At 40.7% G+C, this 25,367-nt stretch overlaps 2 protein-coding genes across 2 annotated transcripts in view; one reads left to right on the top strand and one right to left on the bottom strand.

The window, feature by feature from the left end:
- The window catches only part of adam9.S (ADAM metallopeptidase domain 9 S homeolog), a 60,558-nt gene extending 48,838 nt beyond the window's left edge, over positions 1–11,720 (bottom strand). Inside the window, exon 1 of the mRNA XM_018255004.2 lies at positions 11,207–11,720. Within this exon, the coding sequence (XP_018110493.1) occupies positions 11,207–11,285 (79 nt within the window). The 5' untranslated portion in view covers positions 11,286–11,720. The remainder of the gene's footprint in view (positions 1–11,206) is intronic.
- A 536-nt stretch (positions 11,721–12,256) lies between these two features.
- On the top strand, positions 12,257–17,053 carry tm2d2.S (TM2 domain containing 2 S homeolog). Its single transcript, XM_018255003.2, has 4 exons — positions 12,257–12,539; positions 15,217–15,304; positions 15,426–15,541; positions 16,379–17,053. The coding sequence occupies exons 1-4, from the start codon at positions 12,361–12,363 to the stop codon at positions 16,590–16,592; spliced, it is 597 nt and encodes a 198-aa protein (XP_018110492.1). The 5' UTR covers positions 12,257–12,360; the 3' UTR covers positions 16,593–17,053.
- Positions 17,054–25,367: the final 8,314 nt, after the last annotated feature.

The raw sequence follows: 25,367 nt of genomic DNA, 5'->3' as shown, positions 1-25,367 counted from the left end.
AGCGTTTCCAGAAACAAATTCTTCCCGCATCATTCTTTTTACATCCGATCTGCATGGAAGCAGCGCCCTGCTTAACCCAAGCACATGGGCAAAGAATGGCATGCCACTGTTCAAATTTGTCACAAACAGGTGAAAAGGAAAATAAGGAAAATATTCTAAGCAACTGTCCAATATGCAACATTTTATTTAATGGTTTATATTCCTTTAAAAGTGAGTTACAACCAAGTGGTCGCCATTCAGAGTAATAGAAACATATGAAAATGTACATCATGTGACCATGTTCCTATATCTAATGAGCCAACCTTTCAGCTCACAGTCAAACAATCGTGTTGTAACTGATTAGTCACCCACGGATTTGCCCAAGGATCAATGTCTGCCTCATGCCAGGTTGGTCAGCGGAGGTTGCCTCCTTTGACTAACCTGGCAATAATATGTTTTTTGAAGATGATCCTTTAAAGTTTAACGGAATCAACATTCACTTAAAGCAGGGGTCCCCAACCTTTTTAACTGGGAGCCACAATCAAATGTAAAAAAGTTGGAGAGCAACACAAGCATGCAAAAAGTTCTTAGGGGTGTGGGTGTTAACATAAGGGCTCTAATTGGCAATTGGTGGCTGTGGACCAGCAGCCTACAGGAGGCTCTCCTTGGCAGTATACCGTACATGTTTTTTATGCAACTAAAACTTTCCTTTAAGCTAGGAATAAAGTTTAAGCACCTGCATTGAGGTCACTGGGAGCAACATCAAATAGGTTGGTGAGCAACTTATTGCTCGCGAGCCACTGGTTGGGGAGCACTGCCAGTCCACATAGGGGATACCAAATAGCCAATCAAAGCTCTTATTTGCCACCCCCTGGAACTTTGTTTATGCATATGTTGCTCTCCAACTATTTTTACATTTCAATATGGGTAAAAAACGGTTGGGGACCCCTGCTCTAGAGTAAAACTGGACTGGACAGAGACCGAGTCAGTAGCTTATCAGCCCATGTATGGGCCCTTCCCAATGGCCTAAAATTGGGCAGATATCTATAGTCAGGTTTTTTTAAGTTAGCAGGGAAAGCACTGGTGCGTTGATACAGATGCCTTCTTGCAAAGGCCTCCATTATGATCCAATCATTGACCTGGAGTCCAAATGATTGGATCAGCCTGATTGGCCCAGAATGTGGGTACCCAAACTGGGCAAAGATATTATTGTGTATGGCCAGATAAACAAGGCAACATGGCAATTTCAAGTTCAATATTGGGAAGTAGCGTTGTTCTGTGGAGTTGTGCTCCCGCTGTGCACGGGCAGAGCAATCTGGTGAATGTTTTGCTCGCCTTCCCGACCTTTAAATTGACAGAAGACAAAGTGTTTAGTGCTTTCATTATTGCTATAGATAATAAAACCCAAGGCACTGGGCTCCAAATGTGTCCTTGGGCAGCTTCACACATACTCCCACTTCTTTTAACAAACTTAGGGGTCCGTTTACTAAAGTGCGTTAAAAATATTCGCACAATATATAGACAGAATTTTCGCCAAATATGTTATCGCCAGTTTACTAACCTGCGGTAAATATAAATTTGCGAATTTTCTTGCGCAAGAATAATTGTTCGCCAGTTATCGCATTTGCTGAAAATAACGCTACGTACACATTAACGCATGGTTTACTAAACAGCGAAATGTGCTAAAGACAAAATTAACGCCAGAATATTCGCAAACTTTTACCGCCACATATGAAGTGGCGTAAAAGTATTTTTTCTGCCAGAAAATTCTCAAGGGGCAGGAAATATCCCATAATAATGTTTTTTTTTTACCCATCATTCTTTGCTGACAGGAGAGAGATCTGTAGCTATTGCTGACAGGATGTTTTGGCTTCTGCTTCTATCTGGTGCAACAGCAGCAGTTTCAGCTCAGAGTCGTATTATTGGCAGTGGCATCACAGTCCAAGGATTCGTCAGCCTCTACACTTTTTGGTTTCATTGGGATTGGCTACATTAAACTGTGCATTTCTATGAAGCAAAGAGATTGACTGGTATCATTTCCTATGATTCTATTGGCAGAAGAGTTTATATGATGCAGACATGTTTGATTGGTATTACTCTGGTGATGTTGTTGGATGGTATAATCATCAGTCAATAAAGTTTATAAGTTTTGAAGATGCATTTCTGGCCATAAATGTCACAGTAAAAATTGCCATAATAACCGCCATAAAACAAGACTATTTTATAGCATAAATATTCGCAAAAACGTAATTTTTCGCCAGAAAATTCGCAACTCGCTAAAATTACCGCTAACGTAAGCTGGTTCCTTAACGTAGTTACCGCAAGTGATCGCAATGACTTCTGAGCGCATCGCTGTTTAGTAAACTTAGTCGCTGCGAATATTCTGGCGTAAAAATATTCTCAGCGATAACATGCGGAAACTTAAAGTCAGATTTACCGCACTTTAGTAAACGGACCCCTTACAATTAACATGAGAAAGGGATGATTGCTTTCTGCTTGCCTAGGTATGCCTAGAACTTCTAATGAAGATTACAAAAGGATATGCTTGCAGCCTTGTGCTTCTATATAGTTACAGAACCCTTCGGTGACTTCTAATATCCTTATAATAACCGAGTTCCCTGTATAACTCAGCCTGCAGCCTTGTGCCTTTATATTGGCGCAGAACCCCCCCCTCTTTTCATTTACAGTAGGGGGTACATTATCCCGTGTAATAAACAAGTGATTCTCAAGAGTTCTCTGTATAACTCAGCCTGCAGCCTTGTGCCTTTATATGGTCACAGAACCCCTCAGTGACTTCTAATATCCTTATCATTTACAGTAGGGGGCACATTATTCCTTATAATACACGAGTGATAACTCAGCCTGTAGCCTTGTGCCTTTATATGGTCACTGAACAACTCAGTGACATCGAATATCTTTATAACTAACAGTAGGGGGGTACATATAGAGAGCATATGCCATTCCTTATGTTTATATGGCGTTACTAATGACAAGTGTGAAAATACAGCATTGTGCAATATGACAGAGACATTTCAGTGTCAGACAGAAGAGGTCAGTTGGTGCATGAATGCTGTAATGTGCATAAGCACCCCATGACTGTCACTTCCCAGAAACCTCAACCATACCACTGCAGCCAGAGCAACAAACCAGCCTTTAGATCAGTGCTTTGAAACCTTATACCATCAGATGTTCTTGAACTACAACACCCATAACCAGCATTCCAGCTTCAGTTTTTTTCCAGTGTGTGTAGTGCGGTTCATAGTGCTGCTGTACATACTACAACGTAGAACAGTTGAATACAATGAATTTAAAAGGGACGGGTATCCTCCGACTACCTACTCCTTTATGTTCTTGTGTAACTTTTTCCCTAATCAGTATATTATTTCCCCTCCTTTTTCCTTTTGTGTGAGCTTCCTTTTAGCTCTTCCTCTGTGTTTTAGCCAGGTTCTGGTAGCCAGGTTCTGGTAGCACTTTTTTGCAGGGTTCATATTCGTCCAAATGGTGAGTTATCTGAAATATAAAGGTCCCCATACATGAGTAGATATAACATGCTGACGGATTAAGTTGCCAGCTGATTGAGTAGTGTATGGGAGCCCTCCGATAGGCTTCCCTGATCGATATCTGCCCGAAAGTCTGCCAGATTGGATTGGGCAAGTTTAAAAATCCCGTTAGATCAAGCAATGGTTCGATGATGTGGTTCTTGATCCGACCGCCCATATTCTGGACATTGTGATCCGATCATTGGGTCCTAGGGCCCATGATTGGATCAACTCAATATCGCCCACCTCAAGGTGGGCAAAACGGGGAGAGATCAGCTCATTTGGCGACTTTGTAAAATGAGCAGATGTTCCTATGTATGGCCAGCCTTACCCCTTCAGCAAAATAACCATTGATTCTTTAAAAACAAAATGATTTAGCACGTCCTTATTCCATCCCAACAACTTCACTTTTTCAGTAAGCATCAGACATGTACTGCTTGCTGTTATTTTTGTTGCTGGGGTAAATGAGGTTAAAGGGGTTGTTCGCCTTTGAGTTAACTTTTAGTATGATGTAGAGGGTGATATTCAGAGACAATTTGCAATTGGTTTTCATTTTTTATTATTTGTAGTTTTTGAGTTATTTATCTTTTTATTTAGCAGCTCTTCCATTTGCAATTTCATAAATCTGGTTGCTAGGGTCCAAATTACCATAGCAAATATGCATTTGAATAAGAGCATGGACTATGAATAGGAGAGGGACCGAATAGAAAGATGAGTAATGAAAAGTAGCAATAACAATAAATTTGTAGCCTTATAGAGCATTTGTTTATAGCTGGGGTAAGTGACCCCCATTTGAAAGCTGGAAAGAGTCAGAAGAAGGCAAATAAATTAAAAAACGATTAAAAATAAAAAATACCAAATGAAAAGTTGCTTAGAATTGTTCATTCTATATTATTCTGAAAGTTAACTTGAAAGTGAACCACCCCTTTAATAAAAGAACTACAGTTTATGGGGCACAAACCAGAACAGCTTATTGGTCCGTTTGTGGGGCCATCCGACGGGTGTCCCCAATTGCTATCTAGCTGAAAGTCGGCCAGGTGTTGATCGGGCAGGGTAAAAAATCCATTCCGATAGTGGGCCCTATCAGCCCAATATAGCCCACCTCAATGTGGGCATTAACTTTATAGAGAGATTTTCCTTAGATTCATTGTTATCATTAACAGCGTGAGAGGAAAGTAACAAAAGTTACAATTGTAGTCCACGGAGCACACGGAGCTATTTTGCTACTTTCTCTACAGGAAACAATGAAACCTATTTCCAGTAAGATACAAACAGCACACAGAACGCAGAAGCATTTAGGGGAAATCTGCAATAAATCCTCACAAACCACAAGGCAATAAAGTTGAGCAAATAAGGACTAATCAAGAGGTTGTGTTTGCCACGTATATTATAATTATAATTATATATATATATATATATATATATATATATATATATATATATATATATATATATATATATATATATATATATATATATATATATATATATATATATATTCCTCCAAAGCAGAGACCGCACTCTCAGGGCTTATGAAAATGTAAATTATTTTATTAGAAAGAACTAACGTTTCGGCTGCGTACCAGCCTTTGTCAAAGTCACGTACCAGCCTTTGTGACTTTGACAAAGGCTGGTACGCAGCCGAAACGTTAGTTCTTTCTAATAAAATAATTTACATTTTCATAAGCCCTGAGAGTGCGGTCTCTGCTTTGGAGGACTACAGTTTACTTTGGACATACGCACCCAGGCCAAGAAGAGACACTTAAACGTGAGTGCTGTGATTGTGGGGGAATGAATATATATATAGATATAGATATATATATATATATGTATTCAAATTCAATTTGATTCAGTTTTTCGGGTCATTTCAATTCTTCCAAGTAGGAAAAATTTCAATTGGTCGAATTTTGAATTTATGGGAGTTTTAAAAAAAACTCACATGAATTTGAAATACGACCCTTGATAAATGTGCCTCTATGCATCACACTCAACAGGAACTGTCCAAATTGATTTATTCCAAACAAAAAATAGTTACATTTCGATCACAAACTATGGTCTACCTCAGGGAATAAAAAAAAAATAGGTTTGCACTGAAGTGGGCAGTTTATTTCAGCCAGTTTAAAGGGCATCTGTTAGCCAAAAATATTATCCCCAACCAAAGGTGAGGACTTCGGTTGGGGTAACAGTTTTTTTTTTTGTTTTTCGTTTTTTTAAGATGTCCCCTGCTAGCGCTAGGACACTCACATCAGGAAGGAGCTCCCAATGCGAGTGCCCATGTCGTGCATAACACATGCGCATAATGTGCTTCTGTCATGTGCAAGTTGTGGCTTTCGCTCATTATGTGCATCCGTGTGCCCCAACATGCCCGCTTATACTGGGAGCTCCCTCCAGATGCAGGTGCACTGGTGGGGGGCAATTATTATTATTATTTTTAAATTAATGTTCGAAGCCCACAACAGCTCCAAGCTAACCCCTAGTTTTGTTTCTGTATGGCTTCTGGCTAAATAGGCCACTTATGTTAATTACAAATACTAAAAAATAAATAAATAAAAAATATTTTATATATATATATATATATATATATATATATATATGTATATGTATATGTATATGTATATGTATATGTATATGTATATGTATATGTATATGTATATGTATATGTATATGTATATGTATATGTATATGTATATATATATATATATATATATATATATATATATATATATATTCGTAAGAACAGCGACACTCACAGGATTTTCTTTGCGGATGAAAGTGTATTTATTCCAGAGACTAGATTGCGAGAATAGATTAAAGAAAGAGAGTAGCAAGGAAGAAATTGCCTCCGTGTCAGAATAATGCTACTATCCTGGATCCAAGCCGCAAACCAGTCAAAATCGCTGCGGGGTCAGCGCAGTCCAATCAGAAAGTGTAGTGGTGGGTGTGCGCCCTAGCGCTCTCGAGCATTCGTACGCCGATCCGTAAGCAGAGGAAGGTTACCGTGGCGACCGCTGCAGTGTCAGTACTGTCCAATAGGCAGACAGTGTGGCGGTAGGTGTGTCCCAAACCGCTTTCTCTGACAGCCGGTCTGTTAGCAGAAGGGGGTTGCCGGGGCAACCGGACAACGCTGTCACCGGCTGACTAAACAAATCAAACCATATCGAGAGTGTGTGCGGCACAGAGTGATAAAACGGGCTCAGATCTCTGAGCATGTGGGTAGCCACAATAGCGTCAGCAGATATTTGTAAGGCTGCCATATTTGGGATAAATGATTAAGCGCTCCACTTCGTGTCTTTTTTGACACATGGAGCCAGTCATAAGCCAACTTATCGGGCCTTCCAATGGATGGGTACTTCTGCTCCTGCCCACATAATACTGTATCACAGACTCATCAAACGCAACAAGCATGGATCTATTAGCATCTGACATGTGCGGGGCAGAGTGTGGAAAAAAGGGTAGAAGGGGAGAAAGGTTAAAAACAAGCAGAATATACCAGAAGCGGCTGGAGGCATAGGGTTCAACAATTCAAAATAGTAAGGCTATAAGCTTAAGGCAAAAGTACTAGGTGTATAGAAAGCCTAGTCGTACAGGTAAAGAGCAGCTTATACTGTAAACTCATTGAAGCCAAAACACGACATGAACATAGTATGCATAAAGGGACACAATTTTTTGAACATTTGATGAATACAAATGAAAAAAGAAGAAAAAAAAAAAGCATAGTATATGGGATGCTCAAATGAAGCAACCCAAAGGTAGTGTCTCATTTAATCCTCGAGGGGTGACGGTGTCCAGTCGGTGTATCCATCTTGCTTCCCTCCTGAGAAGAGCCTGGTCTCTGTTGCCCCCACGTGGCAGAGGTGGCTGAAAGTCTATTGCCATACACCGTTAAGTAGGTAAGCCGTGTCCCATCTGCAGGAAATGTCTCGCCACTGGTTGTTTGGCAGAGTTCTCTTTAATAGCTTTACTAATTGCAGATCTATGGTTCGCGATCCTGTCGCGTAGTGAAGTGGTGGCTTTCCCCACGTAGTAGAGGCCACATGGACATGTAACAATGTATACCACAAAAGATGTGGTGCATGTGAGTCTGTATCGTATGTTAAAACGCTTACCCGTGTGTGGGTGAGGGAAGTCTTTACCTACAAGGCGGGACCTGCATGTAGTACAGTCTGGGCACCGATAGCACCCCAATTTCTGCTGTCCACTCAGCCAATTATGGGACACCTGAGATTTATCCAAAAAATCAGTTTTAACCAAGATATCCTTAAGGTTTTGATTCTTCCCATTGCCGAAAATGGGAGGACGAGCCCCAAAAAGAGAAAGGCTATTGTCCATAGCAATAATGGGCCAGTTCTTTTGTATACTTTGTTTGAGATGTTTGGAGATATGTGAGAATTTGGATGTAAAAATCAACTGTGGAGCTGGTGATTTTTCCGTGGTTTTCCTGGTGAGCAGATCAGATTGTGAGAAATGCAAGGCCTTCTGGAGTTGTTGGAATAACATTTCTTCCTTATAGCCTCTGTCCAGAAATCTAGTGAATGTTTCCCTTAGTTGCAGCTGTGCTTTCTCTGGGTCATTCTTGTTACGTATAGTACGCAGAAACTACGAGTACGGGATCGCCCGGATGGTAGAGGGTGGGTGATCACTGGCTGCATGTAAGGTGGTATTTCGGTCAGTCGGTTTCCTGTAGAGACTTGTCCCTAAGCCATCACTCGTCTTATATATTAATAGATCAAGGAATTATATGCTCTGTTCGTCAAATTTCAACTTAAACCTGATCGTTGTGTCCATGGAGTTTAATGTGTCAAAAAATTTGGTGAGCGATGTGGCATCTCCGTCCCATATTAGTAGCAGGTCATCAATGTAACGAAGGTACGCAACCAATCTGTCAGCAGCCCTCGTTTGGATGTACTCCTGTTCATAGCTTAGCATGAAGAGGTTCGCATAGGACGGTGCCAGGGCACTGCCCATTGCTGTGCCGGATATCTGCAGATAAAAGGTGTTTTCGAATCTAAAGTAATTCTTGGTCAAGGCCAGTTCTAGCAGTTCAATGAGAAATTCGGTTGGAACAGACTTATCAGATCGTGTTTCCAGTGCTTCTCTGCAGGCCACGAGTCCCTGTTCATGGGGTATAACCGTGTAAAGGCTACTGACATCCATGGTGGCTAATAGACAGTGTTCTGGAAGTGCGCCAAGTCCGTTGAGGATCTGGATGACATGGGTGGCATCCCGAGTGTATGAGGGCATGGTAATGACTAGTGGTTGTAGAAAGGAGTCCACAAAGATGGCTATTGGTTGGAATAGTGAGCCCACCGCCGATATAATTGGCCGGGGGGTGCAGATTGGGATTTGTGAATCTTGGGGAGCGTGTAAATGATAGGCACCCTTGGGTGGTCAGAAGTTAGGTATTGGAAAGTCCCCTGGTCCAACCAGCCTGCTGTTAAGGCCATGCGTAGTTTGGAATCCAGTTCCCTCTTAAAGATAAGTGTGGGATCTCCTGGCAGAACACGATAGGTAGATGTTGAAGAGAGTTGATTGAGCAGTTCTTGTTTGTAGTATTCATAACTCAAGAGGACTATGCCCCCTCCCTTATCTGCTGGTCGTATTACCAAATCCTTATCTTGTTTCAAGGTCATGATGGCCTGTCTCTCCTCAGTGGATAAGTTCCGATGTGGTTTGATGTCGTGCATAATAGTAGTCATTTCCTTAGATACAATGTTGCTAAATGTACGGATAGATGCTGGTGTGTTAGGTGGTTCAAATTTGCTAACAGGCTTGAAGCGAGGCGCCGGATGACTTGGTTTATATCTGAAGTGTTCCCGTAGCTTGAGTTTGCGTTGAAATTTATGTATATCGCCTAGAATCTCGATTGGTTCAGGGGTTTTACATGGAATGAAGGATAAGCCTTTATTTAAGAGTGAGAGTTCGCCAGGAGAGAGGGTATGCCTAATAAGATTGAAGATCACGTTCGTCTCCCCCTCGGTGGTTTGCTTTTTATGATTCTTGTGTCTCCCCCGCCTGGTGTGGTTCCTTCTCCTTTTGTTTTGTCCGCCCTGGACCGTGTGTTGACCCCTAAAAAAGAGCTCTGTTCAGAATGAGTAGAAGGACCGGTATCCGAGTCGGTGGACTGGTCCGAACTGTCCACAGTTTGTAGCGTTCTGGGTTTGTGTTTCCGGCGAATGTTGGGGAATCGATCAGAATTCATGCCCATCAGCCAGCCATAGACTCTTTTCTGCTTATAATCCTCAGCAACTTTGCGTACTTTCGTTTGTTTGAAGTTAGTAAGCTCTTGTCTGTGTCTCTCAATGATTTCTGACAGTCTTTTCAGCCAATCACAAGTGTTATCAGTTTTCAATGTGTCCATAGTGTATATAGTGAATAAAGTACCCCCTCTTGTAAAATATAAGGATATTATAAGTTACCGAGGAGTTTCATGACCATATAAAAACACGAGGCCAAAGGCCGAGTGTTTTTATACAGGTCATGGAACTCCGAGGTAACTTCTAATATCCTCATATTTTACAACTGGGGGTACTTTATTTATTATAATACACACATTTCAGTGAGTCATGTGACAGAAATGACATCAGAACTCACCGTTTATAACTGATGACATCAGAACTCACCGTTTATAAGGATATAATTTACAAGATATTCATAGCTTTTGTGTATTATATATATATATATATATATATATATATATATATATATATATATATATATATATATATATATATATATATATATATATATATATATATATATATATATATATACACACACACACACACACACTGAATATATAAACACACATGCACTTTATTTGCAGTTAGTGGTAGGCAGTTTGCCATGCATCCCCAAGTCATAGAAAGCTACTAGAAATGTTGCAAGTCTAAAGAATAAAAGTTTGAACCTATGGATCCTGCAGCTACTAGAAATGTTGCAAGTCTAAAGAATAAAAGTTTGAACCTATGGATCCTGCAGCAAAGTCCTCTCATATCATAACTACATAACAGATTAGATAAGTTATACAACGCTTTATTGCAACAGACAAACTACTTCTCTTCCAATAGTATCCAGAACAACAACAAATAAGCACTGAGCCCAGTTCTTACCCAAATAGCTCTACAACATGTGACTCCACAGTGTCGAATTGAGAGTATATGGGGCTCGAGTGAGGTTATTTATTTGGGGCCCAGTTTTCTTCCTACACCACTTTTAACAACATAATCAGGAAAAATCTTTTTCTTTCAACAAATCCCCATGGATACCCATTATGGTGGGATTGTTGGCCCCATGGGCCAAATGATCAGATCAACCTGATTTAGCCCAGAATGTAGGAGGCCAAATTTGTCAAAGATCCGTATGTGTGTGGTAAACTAGATTAATGGACGAGAGAAAATGCTTTGGTCTGATATCAACCTTAGGCCAGATTTCTGAATGTAAAAGCACAAGTGAAGCAGTCAACAGCAACCAATCAGGAATAAGCTTTGGGAAGTCTACCACAGGTGAGAAAATGAAAGCAGTGATCTGATTGGTTGCTATGAGGAACTGCACCCATGGCCGCTAAGAAGGATTTGCACTAAAGGTTACATTTGACTGATGTTGCTACTTATTGAACTGAATGTTTTGGCTGTGTTCCCAAGCTTTCAGGTTGCAGATACAAGATGAAACAAAAGAAGAGCATGGCTTACCCTGGATGAGAGTGCAGATGGCTGATATCAGGCAGATCCCTACATAGAAGGGCTGAGAAGAGTAAGTACCAGTAGCCATGGGGTGTCCCCTCCTCTATATCCACTGAAGGAAGAAGCAGCACAATGGTCTCACAGACGCCAGATCATTATGTAGGACCACCCTAAATTAGATGGGGCCCCTGTAAACCCCCTGCAACTAAATTCCACAACCCAAACCCTTATGAGACGGAAACCTTGCTGTACTGTGTCTATTAGACGAGATCCCCACTCTGTACCCTTTTTGCAGAGGATCCCCCACACACACTCCTCGTAACTCCGAGGCTCCTGCCCGTCCCTTGGGATCTTTCCGTACACTGCACTTCCTTTCCTTAGCTCACACCTTCTTCTGCCTCCCCCTCCCGGCATATACTACTACACAAGCATTCCCACAAGTTCCCGCCTCTGCCCGGGCTCTAGATAAACTATACACTGCCACTCGGCTCAGCTGATCACTCGCGGACCTCAACGTGCTCACTGCGCAAGCGCGCTCAGTCCATCTGTAGCTGTTACGACGCAGCGCCATCTGTCGCTTTTTCGTCCCTAGCGCAGCAAAATCCCACTAATGGGTCTCGTGTGGGGCTGTCATTCTTTTATCCGAACTAGAATAGGGAAAAGCAAGAGCAGGAAAAAATCTTAGCAACATTTGTATAACTTTATATTAAAGATAAATGAGATGAGATAATTGTTAACATCATCGCTATAATTATATATATATATGTATATATATATATATATATATATATATATATATATATATATATATATATATATATATATATATATATATATATATATATATATATATATATATAACAGCGTATTAGCAGCCCTGATTCCGTATCAACTGAGGTCATATTTTCCCCAAGCCTATTAGTCAGGAGAAAGCGTATCCGTTGCTATGGAAACTAAACTTCGGCTTATGTGCTGGTGCGCGTAAAACTATCTCCGGTTGTGTCTGGGCTCAGAGCTCTAGGAAGGAGTATTCTCCGAATGCCATATTTGATGCTGTAAGGCGACCGTGACGTCATGCCGTTGATGATTGGTTGAGAGTACTGGCGGAAGAAGCCGGACGATGGTTTTCGGGCCGATGTGGAGGCCGTGTTAGTTTTGTGAAGATGCGGTGGCCCATTCCGCCGCTTGGGTACCTGCTGCTGGGCGGACAGGGTCTGCTGCTCACTTTCTCGCTTATTTCCACCCAGAATCACAGCAGCCCTGTAACCTACCCGGACATCAACGTTAGTGCCGCTCCGGAGCCCAGGGACCCTCTGGGACCTCTAGTATTGTGCTCTTATCTGTGAGTCAATTCCCATTTTTACATTTCACCTTAGGAAGTCGCTCTCGTCTTCGGTGTCCTGAGGGGAGGATGGGGGCAGACTTTAGCTTTTGTTGTGGCCCTTGCTTTAACCTTTCCCTTAAGGGCCACATCCAAAAGAGGAGAACAGGGAGTGGAAGTGTATGGGGCCCATTGCTGAGGAGTTGACAAAGGTAATCAAGTTTTGCATTTTTACAGGGCCACAGTGGGGTTTTTTTTTGCCAACTCTAGTCCCATGTACAGCACAGTATTTATATAAAGGGCATCAACTTTATGGTTGGCTTTTTAAAGTAACAGTAACTCTAAACACTGAAATTGTTTTAAAGTAATGGACATATAATATACTATTGCCTTGCACTGGTAAGGGTGCTGGCAGATAGGGTTGCCACCTTTTCCTGAAAATAATACCGGCCTTCCTTTATATTTATCTTTTTTCAGTATTAATAACATTGGGATCAACCATCATTTTTACCGGCCAGGTGGCAACTCTAGTGGCAGACGGGAAGATTAGTCGCCCAGCGACAAATCTTCTCTACTGTGGGCGACTAATCTCCCCAAATGCCTTCCCGCCGGCAAGAATATGAATCGCTGGTGGGATGGCATATGAATTGCTGAAGTTGCCCAAATTTGCTTCACGAGGAAACTTCGGGCGACTTGAAAATCCGAAGTGACTCATATTCTTGCCGGCGGGAAGGCATTTCGGGGAGATTGGTCGCCCGCAGTAGAGAAGATTTGTTGGGAGACTAATCTTCTCATCTGCCACCACCATAAAAGCTGTGTGTTTGTTTTAGAAAGACTACTAAAGTTTATATAAGCAAGCTGCTGTGTAGCCACTGGGGCATCCATTCAAGCTGGAAAAAAGGAGAAAAGACACAACAGATAACAGATACGGCCTGCCCAATATAATGGTGTTTTTATCTGTTATCTGCTGTGTAACCTGTGCCTTTTCTCCAACTTGAATAGCTCCCCCCATGGCTACACAGCAGCTTGTTTATATCCATTTTAGTAGTCTTCCTAAAGCAAACACCAGTTTTACCAGAGCAGAGCAACATTACGCTATATTTGAATTACTTCTTTGGTGAATCAGTTCCTTTAATAAAGCCTCTTAAAGGGGTTCTATCATGAAAATAAAAAACATAAGCTTTATCTTTCTAAAATAAGAAACTTTCTAAATATAATCAATAAAAAATGATGTACCATTGCAGCAAACTGTCTCTCTTAATGCTGTCTTCATGCAGTAGGTGGAGTCAGATTTTGATTGACAGTTAGGTCTATTGGTTATTTTAGTTATTCTGTTAAGAAAGGGAGCCCCCCTAAAAGACGTATAAGACCTACCTGTCAATCAAAATCTGACCCACACCTCAGCATGAAGAGTGACAGGTTGTGGAGAGTGAGATTCTGAACACTAACTTTATTATTTCTTAAACAGTACAGAATTTTTAATTGATTGTATAAAGTGTCTTATTTCAGTGAGATTAAGCTTATATTACATTTTCATTTTCACAATAGGTTCCCTATAATAAACCCCCCCAGCTTGACACCAGGCTTCCAAATCCAGCTGAGCTGAGGAGAAAAGCCCCCCACCCCCATAAACAGTGGTCCAGTGCCATGGGTAGAACTTGGGCGGTCCCTTCACTTTGTAAAAGATCGCACAGACCTGAGGAAATCATTTAGGCTGGAGCGCAGTGTGCAAACAAAAAAAAAAATTGTGGATTGTACCCATTTGCACTTTGTACCCTGCCTTCAACTTTGTAAATAACCATTATAGTTTCTAGGGTCCATGGGCAGTTCCATTGATTTTTAATGCTCATTATAAAAATTGGGATATCTGATCACCCACACTGCATCTCATTTTCAACAGCTGACAAGTCAGGAACACAACATCTCTAAAAGTCTTAAAGGAGAAGGAAAGTTACCGAAGCAGTTTATTTGCAATAGATTAGCCACAATAGTATATTTAATCTGCAGAATGCTTTACCATACCTGGGTAAACAGCACTGGAAGATCTCTCTGTTTGTTTACGATAGCAGCTGCCATATTAGCTTGCTGTGACATCACTTCCTGCCTGAGTCTCTCCCTGTTTACTCATATCTCTGGGCTCAGATTACAGCAGGGAGGGGTGGAGAGGGAGAGAGGAGCAAACTGAGCATGCTCAAACCCTAGCCCTGGAGATTAATCTTAAAACAGGAAGTCTGATACAGAACAAAAACAAAAGTTAGAGCAAGGCACTCAAATGGGTGATGCATAGATCAGACTAATAGTAGGTAAAAATTATAGATTTTATGCCTAACGTGTTTCATGTCACTAGGACACTTAGTCATAGGCTTCTGCCAATGTGTACACAATAGAAGGAAAGAAATGTGGTGTTTCTTTTGACACAGGACTCCGAGCAGTATTACTTTGAGGGGTTACTGGACTATTTATATAGACCTTTCTGATATAGCTTACTTAATTTAAGCCTTTCCTTGTCCTTTAAAACATTGACTTTTCAGCTGCTGTGCCAACATCCCATAATATCTCCACAGCATCAATGTCACTCCTGCATCTGCTTATGTACGAAACTTTCCCCACTCTATACCCCCTTTTAAAACTTTTTTTTTGTGTAAAATTCATGGACTCATCAGCAGCCTATATGTTTTTATTGTTCATTTTTTCTCAGGCCAGAAGAATTTGTTGAGTGTGATGATCCTGTGGACCACATGGGTAATGGAACTTCACACCAAGAGCTTAGATACGGCTGTAAAAAGGTGATGAGCAGGAGAATTGCTTATTAGTTTAGCGTTAGTTAGTTTAGTGTTAACCGACCCCCAGTGGGAGATAGCCTTCTACTTGTGTTGTCACGGCTTTTATGTTCTTTTACAATTGCAGTTCGGGGGTCAGGTGTATGGTGATGTGGAGCACACAAAGGTGATGTGCCGGGCTTTAGATGGGATAGAATGTGGCGGTCCTCGTTCTTTTCTGCGAGGGAACAAACCTTGTATTAAGTAAGTGGCCATAAACTGTTCTGCCAGTTACATGAGAAAAACACATAGGAGAAGAAAAATATTAATGAAAAATAGAGTTGATAGATATGGCTCTGCATTGTATTTGTAAGTACCATGCATGATATGATGTGTATATGATTAAAGGGCAAGTCAACCCCCAGGGGCGATCCTGGCCCCTCCGCCACCCGATGCAGCAGCAGTTGCTGCCGCCCCCCTCCCCCGTGCGCTTACCTTTTTGCACCTGAGGGGGTCCGGGGGGGTCCACCAGGGCAGTAGAGAGGGCCAGCGCACCAGCGCAGAGAGCCTAACTGCGCTCTCTGCACTAAAAGAGCTGAATTTCCGGCTCTTAAAGTACCAGGAGTGGCATTTTTCCGCCCCTGGTACCTAGTGGGGCACTGCCGCCTGAGGCGACAGTCTCAAATCGCCTCATTGGCGAAGCGCCCCTGTCAACCCCAAAATACTATAAGAAAAAATTCTGAGCAACTTTCCAATATACATTAATTAAAGATTTTCAGTGCTTTCCTGGTTGTTACATTTTAAAAATGTTGCAAAAGTCTACCCCAGCAAAGACAGGTCTGAAAATCGGCTGCCTTGTCTTACATTGTATCAAAAGTCTTAGCCATCAGGACAGAGAATAGAAAGGGACAGACACTGCTTTCAACAGCAATACATAAACAAATAACTTTGAAACCATAGAACATTTGTAATGAATTTATATTGCAAAGTTGCTTAGAGTTATGTATTCTTTTCTTAGGCAAAATGTTATTTTTTGGGTTGACATTCCCTTTAATATATGGAGCATCCAATAAATGTCCATCCATATCTCTGTCTCGCCAGATATACAGGACACTATTTCATCACTACCCTCCTGTATTCTTTCTTCCTTGGCTGCTTTGGAGTCGATCGTTTCTGCCTGGGTCACACGGGCACAGCGGTGGGCAAGCTCCTCACGTTGGGGGGTTTGGGAATCTGGTGGTTTGTGGATCTTATTTTGCTTATTACCGGGGGTCTCATGCCAAGTGACAACAGCAACTGGTGCACCATCTACTGATCTCCCCCTTGAGGATCATCTTGTTCTGTAGGAGTACGATGGCAATGCAGGACAGGGAAAAAAGCAGACCCGGAGAGAGTATCATGGAGCTTCCCTACCAGGAAAATTATGCCAAATATAGAATTTTAAACAATCATATTTACACAGTTTTGTAAGCTAAATCCTACTGATTGCCCTTCAAATCGATTCAGCTGGAGGATTGCGTTTACAGCCTTTATGGGGCCAGTTTAAAGGTCTATCAGGCATCAGCACTTATTCTCTCATGGTTAATTGAGGAGAGGATTCTACGGCCTGACCTATTTATGGTTATTATAGGGCAGCTTCTACACTTTTTGCCTGACACTGTAACTATATAAACAGAGTATGTACCTGGGACTTGCACTGATCCTTGTGTAATGTACAATGATGTAAATAGGTAGTACACTGAATGCTATTTCATATAAATTATAATTAACACATTACTTTAATCTTGTGAGTAGTTTGTTATTGCTGATGTATGCTGGTGCATTTGTTGCACTATTACACCTATACATATTTGTGGTATTTTCATGGGGCTTCATTTTATGATCCAAAGAGTGCCCTTGAAGCATTTATACAGTATTGCCCCTTTTTCCCCCTTCTGAGGCAAATTGGAGAGGCTTCAAATTAGGTTTTTTCCTTTGTCCGCAGCAAATCATTGTTGGTGGCGGTGCACTATGCACACCCATCAGCGTGGAATGCCCAGAATGCCGTGCTTTCCTTTGTGCCCCTTTATTTGCTTGTGGCTCACAAGTAGGGATTGTGCAAAGGGATGCCCAAGTTTTGCTACTTCTCAACTGTACACTGGGCAGATGTATGGTGTGCAGCCTATAGAGACAGGCTTTTAACCCTATGCTCTTTGTTTAGGGTGTGTAAAGTGTTACTCCCTTGGGGTCAGGTACACTTTGGGCATAAAATGTGACTGTTTGTACCTTGCCGTTCAGTATTTAAAGGAGAACTAAACCCAAAAAATGAATATGGCTTCTCAATAGCAGCAATGATCCAGGACTTCAAACTTGTCACGGGGTTACCATCTTGGAAAGTGTCTGTGACACTCACATGCTCAGTGGGCTCTGAGCAGCTGTTGAGGATCTAAGCTTAGGGGTTGTTCCAAATTTACAAGCAAAAAATGAGGTTTGTCTGTAATATAAGCTGATGCTACAGGTCTGATTATTACATTCTAATGCTAATTGCACTGGTTTCTGTGCTGCCATACATCTAATACATCTTCTAGGCAAAAGGACCCCCCCCCCCTATAAGATATATTGGTTCATTCATCTGACACCACACTCATGCATGAAGACAGAATGAGGAGAAACAGATGCTGAGAGAGGAATAGTGAATATAAACTTGATTATTTCAGAAACAATTGATTGTATTTAGTGAGTTTCTTATTTAAGTATGCTGAAGCTTATATTACATTCATATTCAAGATAGTTTCCCTTTAAAGTTAAAGCAGGTTCAAGAGACAAGGAACAATACTCGGGTTTGCAATGTGTTAGTGTCTCCCTAGTGATATAATTGCTAATTACAGGCCCTGCCACTGAATGGTGCTCCTCCACCAATGAGGGTAGCCACAAGGCAGTCCTTGGGCAAGTGCATTTTTCGGCAAAGAGGAGAAGCATCTGATGTTAGCCATTATAATCGTGGGTGGAGCTACCTGGTACCTTTTTAGTGATTAACGCTTTCCTTATTCTTTAATCTGTGACCTTGGTTAACTTAAACAGAGAACATGGCATTAGAGATGCTTTAAACTTATCACCAATTCATACAGTATATATCATATTGAATATTATGACCTGGTTAAATGAAAACCTTAATAGACCGCTATACTTAGAAATATTCTCCTGAGCATGGGAAATGTCTTATACTGAGCAAGAGAAGCCAAGTTGTAATAAAGGCGAGAATATAAATAGCTGGCCAATTACGGCAAAGTCATCCCCGGTGAGGCCAGTTCCTACGCTCAACTTGCATCGCATCAGAAGAAGACCCGATGTAGACCAAATAAGAAGATGGCGCCCATGAACTCCAATGCCATGAATCTGAACCAATGGGTAAGTAAAATGTTAGGGTAGCAGCTAGGCTGGGGGGGCAGGGGGCTCTATGTAGGGTAGGGGGGTAGGGTTTTTTTTCTAATAAGGGGTTTACTTCTCCTTTAAAGACAGACTCACAAAACCGTTGTGGTTATCAGCATTTGAAGGAGAATTAAACCTTAAAAATTAATGTGGCTTAAAATGCCATATTTTATATACTGAACTTATTACACCACCCTAAAGTTTCAGCTTCCCAATAGCAGCAATGATCCAGGACTTCAAACTTGTCACAGGGGGTCACCATCTTGGAAAGTGTCTGCAGCACTCACATGCTCAGTGGACTCTGAGCAGCTGTTTTGAAACTAAGCTTAGGGGTCAAGGAAAGAAGGCAGTCCTTTCAGTTTAAATGTTACCTCGTGGAGGATCGGAGGCGTGATAGTAAGAGCCCCCGTACTCTCAAATAAATTAAATTACTTATCTAAATATTATAATAAACCAATCAGTTGATAATTATAAAGTGCTTGTGCTAATAGAGAGGACTTGCTTGATTAATTAAAACCTTTTGATAGGTTTTAAATAAATATTAAACAATTAACAAAACAAGTTCAGAGAAGCATAGAGTTGCTTTTTCTGTGTATTAAAAATAGCCAGTGCCAACTTGTTAGTTTATATACTGAATCTGTAAGCGATAGATTCAGAATTCCAATAAGTTATAAAGTGCAAGTGCTCAAATGTTTTCAGTCGCCGACTGGGTGTGGTTCAAAATGATTAATTTATGCAGGTGCTAGTGCATTATAAAATCACAAGGTAATTCATTAGTAAAATTAGTTTAAAGAAAAAGGAACCAGGACCAACATTCAAGGAAGGAAAAGTAAAATAGTGTAGAGGTGGAGAAGTCCCAAAGAAACTGCTGCCTATTATTTTCTAAGCCCTGGGACCCCACACGGGGAGAAATTAGTACACTGAGGACTGTGGTCTCGTATATTACATACCCTATCTCTTAAAGAGCTAAAATCTAAAAAAACACAAATCCACCAGTGCCATATAAATAACAGAGAATGAAGGAATTGAATGTGGTTCCCTGGACCAGACTATGAGTATCCAAATTCAGTTAAAAAAGTTTTTTTTTAAAAAAAAGTTTTTTCCAAAGTGATCAAAATAGTATAAGGATCTGAGCAACAATTAAATAAAATAAAAATATTGTGAAGAGAGGCTCTGCCAACGCGTTTCGCTAAAAAGCTTTGTCAAGGCAAATGATGTCCACTCCTGCTTGCACGTTTTTTAAAGACTTTCGTGTTTAGAGATCTCGCGAGATTTCGCGCAGCGTTATGACGTCTGTGCGTGTTTTTGCCTGTGTTGAGAAACCTTGCGTGATTACACGCAGCATAGTTATGCCTGCGCAGCGTTATGACGTCTGTGCGTGTTTACGTCTGCGCCAAGTGACGTCCTCTCGTTTATTCTCACGAGATTTGCACATCATCAAAACTTAGGGGCGTATCTCAATCAACGCCCACACTAGATTGACATATAGTATTAGGGCACACAATGTCCTCCACATTAACCCTATGTATTAGACTTCACCCAAGTCACTTCCAAGTGAATATGTCTAAGTGGGGAAACATGTTCTACACGTGTAAAAAAAAAAAAAAAAAGGGGAGATACCACCAAAAAGAATGTAAATTTATAAGAAAGCATGGAAAACTATTTTTTTCATTAATTCCTATTGGGGAAACGGTATTTAATTTGAAAATCCAATGACTTTCACGTTTGAGTAATTCCTGCTCCAAATTACCCTGTCAGGGCTCAGCAGAACAGCTCCGGGTTGAGCTGACGTCACCTCGTGAATCGGCCGGTGTCTCTGCGCCAGCGCCTGTTGTTGGCGCGGGCGCGTGTGCTGATGCAAGCATGCATCCTGGACAATTAAAACAAAGGTTACGATCAAGAGGCTATTCAGGAAAACTTATCAAGAAAGCCTACCATAGAGCACTTTATACAGATAGAGCACAATTATTAAATATCAAGACCAAATCTCAAACCAATGAGGTAGTTAGATTCATTACCACATATAATACCAATTCGATTAACAATATCATTAATAAACATGGACCATTCTCCTAGGAGATGAAACCCTTAACTCTGTCCTACAGGATAAAGTTTGTGTGTTACAGGCGTAGCCCCAACTTAAAAGACATGCTTTCTTAAAGCCACTACCAAAACCCTCGCAAACCCATCAATGTAAAGGGATGTTTCCCCTGTGGAAATTGCAATATGTGTGACAAAATGCTTAAAAACTCCACATTTACCGATCAGTTTGACCAAGTTCATTGCATCAACAACTATATCAATTGCAAAACCACAGGGGCAATTTACTATTTGGAATGCCCTTGTAACAAAAGATACGTGGGAATGACGACTCGAATGTTAAAATGCCGAATACAGCAGCATTGTAGCTCAATCAGGAATGCCGATAAAGCTAATAAAACAGAAAAATCATTATCAACAGTAGCATGTCATTTTAAAAATTTTCATAATATTAATCCAACTAATCTAAAATTCTGGGCCATTGAGAAAATCAACCTGGGCATTAGAGGGGGTAATTTGGAGCAGGAATTACTCAAACGTGAAAGTCATTGGATTTTCAAATTAAATACCGTTAACCCAATAGGAATTAATGAAAATATACTTTTCCATGCTTTCTTATAAATTTACATTCTTTTTGGTGGAATCTCCCCCTTTTTATTTTTACACTTGTAGAACATTTCCCCATTCCCCACTTAGACATATTCACCTGGAAGTGACTTGGGTGAAGTTTAATACATAGGGTTAATGTGGAGGACATTGTGTGCCCTAATACTATATGTCAATCTAGTGTGGGTGTTGATTGAGATACGCCCCTAAATTTTGATGTGCAAATCTCGTGAGAATACAGAATACACAAGAGGACGTCACTTGGCGCAGACGTAAACACACACAGACGTCATAACGCTGCGTAGGCGTAAACACGCTGCGTGTAATCACGCGAGGTTTCTCAACGCCGGCGAAAACACGCACAGACGTCATAACGCTGCGCGAAATCTCGCGAGAAGTCTTTAAAAAACGTGCAACGTTTTAAACGTGCAAGCAGGAGTGGACACCATTTGCCTTGACAAAGCTTTTTAGCGAAACGCATTAGCAGAGCCTCTCTTCACAATATTTTTATTTTATTTAATTGATGCTCAGATACTTATACTATTTCGATCACTTTGGAAAAAACTTTTTAAAAAAAATCTTTTTTAACTGAATTTGGATACTCATAGTCTGGTCCAGGGAACTGCATTCAATTCCTTCATTCTCTGTTATTTATATGGCACTGGTGGATTTGTGGTTTTTTAGATTTTAGCTCTTTACGAGATAGGGTATGTAATATACGAGACCACAGTCCTCAGTGTACTACTTTCTCCCCGTGTTGGGTTCCAGGGCTTAGAAAATAATAGGCAGCAGTTTCTTTGGGACTTCTCCACCTCTACACTATTTTCCTTTTCCTACTTAATTTTCCTTGAATGTTGGTCCTGGTTCCTTTTTCTTTAAACTAATTTTACTAATGAATTACCTTGTGATTTTATAATGCACTAGCACCTGCATAAATTAATCATTTTGAAACACACCCAGTCGGCGACTGAAAACATTTGAGCACTTTTACTTTATAACTTATTGGAATTTTGAATCTATCGCTTACAGATTCAGTATATAAACTAAAAAGTTGGCACTGGCTATTTTTAATATACAGAAAAAGCAACTCTATGCTTCTCTGAACTTGTTGTTTTGTTAATTGTTTAATATTTATTTAAAACCTATCAAAAGGTTTTAATTAATCAAGCAAGTCCTCTCTATTAGCACAAGCACTTTATAATTATCAACTGATTGGTTCACTATATCATTTAGATAAGTAATTTAATTTATTTTAGAGTACGGGGTCCTCTTACTATCTTTTTCTTTTCTTTTGAATAAGCTTAGGGGTCGTCACAAATTATCAAGGTGAAAATTTGGTTTGTCTGTAATATAAGCTGAGGCTACAAGGCTGATTATTAAATTCTGATGCTAATTGCACTGATTTCTGTGCTGCCATATAGTCATTACTGTATTAATTACTAATCAGGCTTATACAGCGCTACAAAATATGTTAGCGCTATATAAATACATGTTAATAATATTGTGACATTTATATTCTATGTGTACTGTATATTGTGAGTGGGTCCCTATGCTCAGTAAGTGAAATCAGCAGAGAGCATGTGCAGTGAATCAGCAGAAAAGAAGATGGGGCGCTACTGGGGCATCTTTGGAGACACAGATCTTCCATGCTAAAGGGCTGTGGTTGCCTTGGGCTGGTACACAAACCCAAAACATAATGTACAACATTTCTAGCCTACTACTTTAGTTAAGCTTTAGTTCTCCTTTAATCATCAGTTGTAGAAACAGCTTATATTTTCTGCATGATGATTTGCAATGATCAACAAGCTTAGCTTCTCAAAAGCTGTGGAGAGCACACTGAGCATGTGCAGTGCCACTGACACTCTTAACAAAATCCAAGATGGGGGCTCCTGTGCACAACTGGAAGCCTCTAACATTACTGTTCTGGAGATCTGGAACTTAAAGCTTTTAGGCTGGTGCAGTAAGTTCAGTATCATTATATAATGATTGCATTTCTAGCCATATTTGTATTTAGTTCTCCTTCAACGTAGCTTATATACAGTTATTTATATAGCAGGAAGTTGGCACGCACAGGACTCTTCCTAACATGCACATGTGACTGATGCACAGGTTAAAGAAGGAGGGACAATTGCACGTCTCCCCCCCCACCCACACCCTTATGAATACTTAACTGCTGAAAGCATGGCATATTGTGCCTACTTTTCTGCAGTTTGGACCTTGTCCTGCACTTAAAGGGGTTGTTCACTTTAAATTAAGTATGCTGTAGAGAGTGATATTCTGAGACAATTTTCAGTTGGTTTTAATTTTTTATTTGTGTTTTTTTTAGTTATTTTATTTGGCTTTTTATTCAGTAACTCACTTCAACAATCTGGTTGCTGAATCACAAACTGGTATATAAATAGGAGAGGGCCTGAATAGAAAGAAGAGTGTTGGGTAATAAAGTAATAACAATATATCTGTAGCCTTACAGAGCGATCCAGTTGCAGATAGAGTCAGCGACTCCCATTTGAAAGCTGGTAAGAGTGATGAAAGCAAATAATTAAAAAACTATAAAAAAAAGAAAACATGAATGTCAGTTGTAGAGTTGCTTAGATTTAGCCATTCTATAACATACTAAAAGTTAACTTAAAGGTTAACCGCCCCTTTAATCTATGGCCACTCTTAATTCCAAACATGCTACCCGAAAGCTAAAACAAGTACAGTACGTTATCATTGTACTTGTACTTGATTCCAACTATTATTATTATTATTAACATGTATTTATATAGCGCCAACATATTGCGTAGCACTGTAAAGTAAATGTGATTATACAACTACATCACATGAATTACATATATAGAATATATGGAGTAACAAACATCACAATCAATACAGGTACAAAAAGGTGAGGAAGGCCCTATGCATAGGCATACAGTCTAAATTGAAGGGAGTAATACACAAGGTGTGGGAGTGGGCAAGATCGAATTGAGTGGGTGAGAAATGTGGTATTGTATGTGGTGTTGCGTTTGGTAGTTAAGCAGAGTGAGGGTAGGCTTCTCGAAAGAAGTGCGTTTTCAGAGATTTTTTGAAAGCAGAAAGGTTGGGAGAAAGTCGGACAGACCGTGGAAGAGCGTTCCAGAGGAGGGGTGCAGCCCTTGCAAAGTTTTGAATGCGAGCATGTAAGGAGGTAATGAGAGAAAAGTTGAGTAGCAGGTCAGTAGAGGAGCGTAGTAAGCGAGTGGGTGAGTATATAGAGATGAGTTCAGAGATGTAGGGTGGAGCAGAGTTGTGAAGTGCTTTGAAAGTCAGTGTCATTAATTTGAATTTGATTCTGAAAGGTAATGGAAGCCAGTGCAGGGATTGACAGAATGGCGAGGCAGAGGAGGAGCGGTTGCTGAGGTGTATGAGCCTCGCAGCAGTGTTCATTATGGACTGGAGAGGTGACAGTCTCTGGAGGGGGAGGCCAATTAAAAGAGAGTTACAGTAGTCTAGACGCGATATGATGAGAGAGTGAATAAGAATTTTGGCAGCGTCTTGGGTGATAAATGATCGTATTTTGGATATGTTCCTTAGGTGGAAGTGACATGATTTAATAAGTGACTGGATATGAGGAGTGAATGACAGGGCAGAATCTAGGATAACCCCAAGGCACCGGGCCTGGGGAGAGGGGGTGATAGTGGAATTGTTAACTATGATGGATACTTCGGGGATGCTACTGGTGTTAGTTGGAGGAAAGAGAACCATTTCAGTTTTAGAGAGGTTTAATTTAAGGTAGCGTTGCGACAACCAGGTAGAGATAGCGGACAGGCAGGAGGTTCTGGGTTGAGATCAGGAGATGAGAGATAGATCTGAGTATCGTCAGCATAGAGGTGGTAGTGAAAACCATACAATTTTATTAATTTGCCAAGGGAGGAAGTATAGAGGGAGAAAAGTAATGGTCCCAGGACAGAGCCTTGAGGAACTCCAACAGAAAGAGGTAGGGGAGAAGATGATACTACATTGTAGGAGACACTGAAGGAACGATTGGTGATGTAAGAAGAGAACCAGGACAGGGCTG

The sequence above is a fragment of the Xenopus laevis genome, chromosome 3S (assembly GCF_017654675.1).
Source record: "Xenopus laevis strain J_2021 chromosome 3S, Xenopus_laevis_v10.1, whole genome shotgun sequence".
Taxonomy (NCBI): domain Eukaryota; kingdom Metazoa; phylum Chordata; class Amphibia; order Anura; family Pipidae; genus Xenopus; species Xenopus laevis.
The sequence above is the reverse complement of the archived record's forward strand: the minus strand, read 5'-3'. Positions and strand labels throughout refer to the sequence as shown.

What these genes read in the sequence shown, in the direction of transcription:
- tm2d2.S (XM_018255003.2), top strand. Translation starts at nt 12,361, where the DNA reads ATGCGGTGGCCCATTCCGCCGCTTGGGTACCTGCTGCTGGGCGGACAG. An exon ending in CTAGTATTGTGCTCTTATCT is followed by an intron (nt 12,540 to 15,216) that starts GTGAGTCAATTC and finishes ATTTTTTCTCAG; the next exon opens with GCCAGAAGAATTTGTTGAGT. An exon ending in TTAGATACGGCTGTAAAAAG is followed by an intron (nt 15,305 to 15,425) that starts GTGATGAGCAGG and finishes TTACAATTGCAG; the next exon opens with TTCGGGGGTCAGGTGTATGG.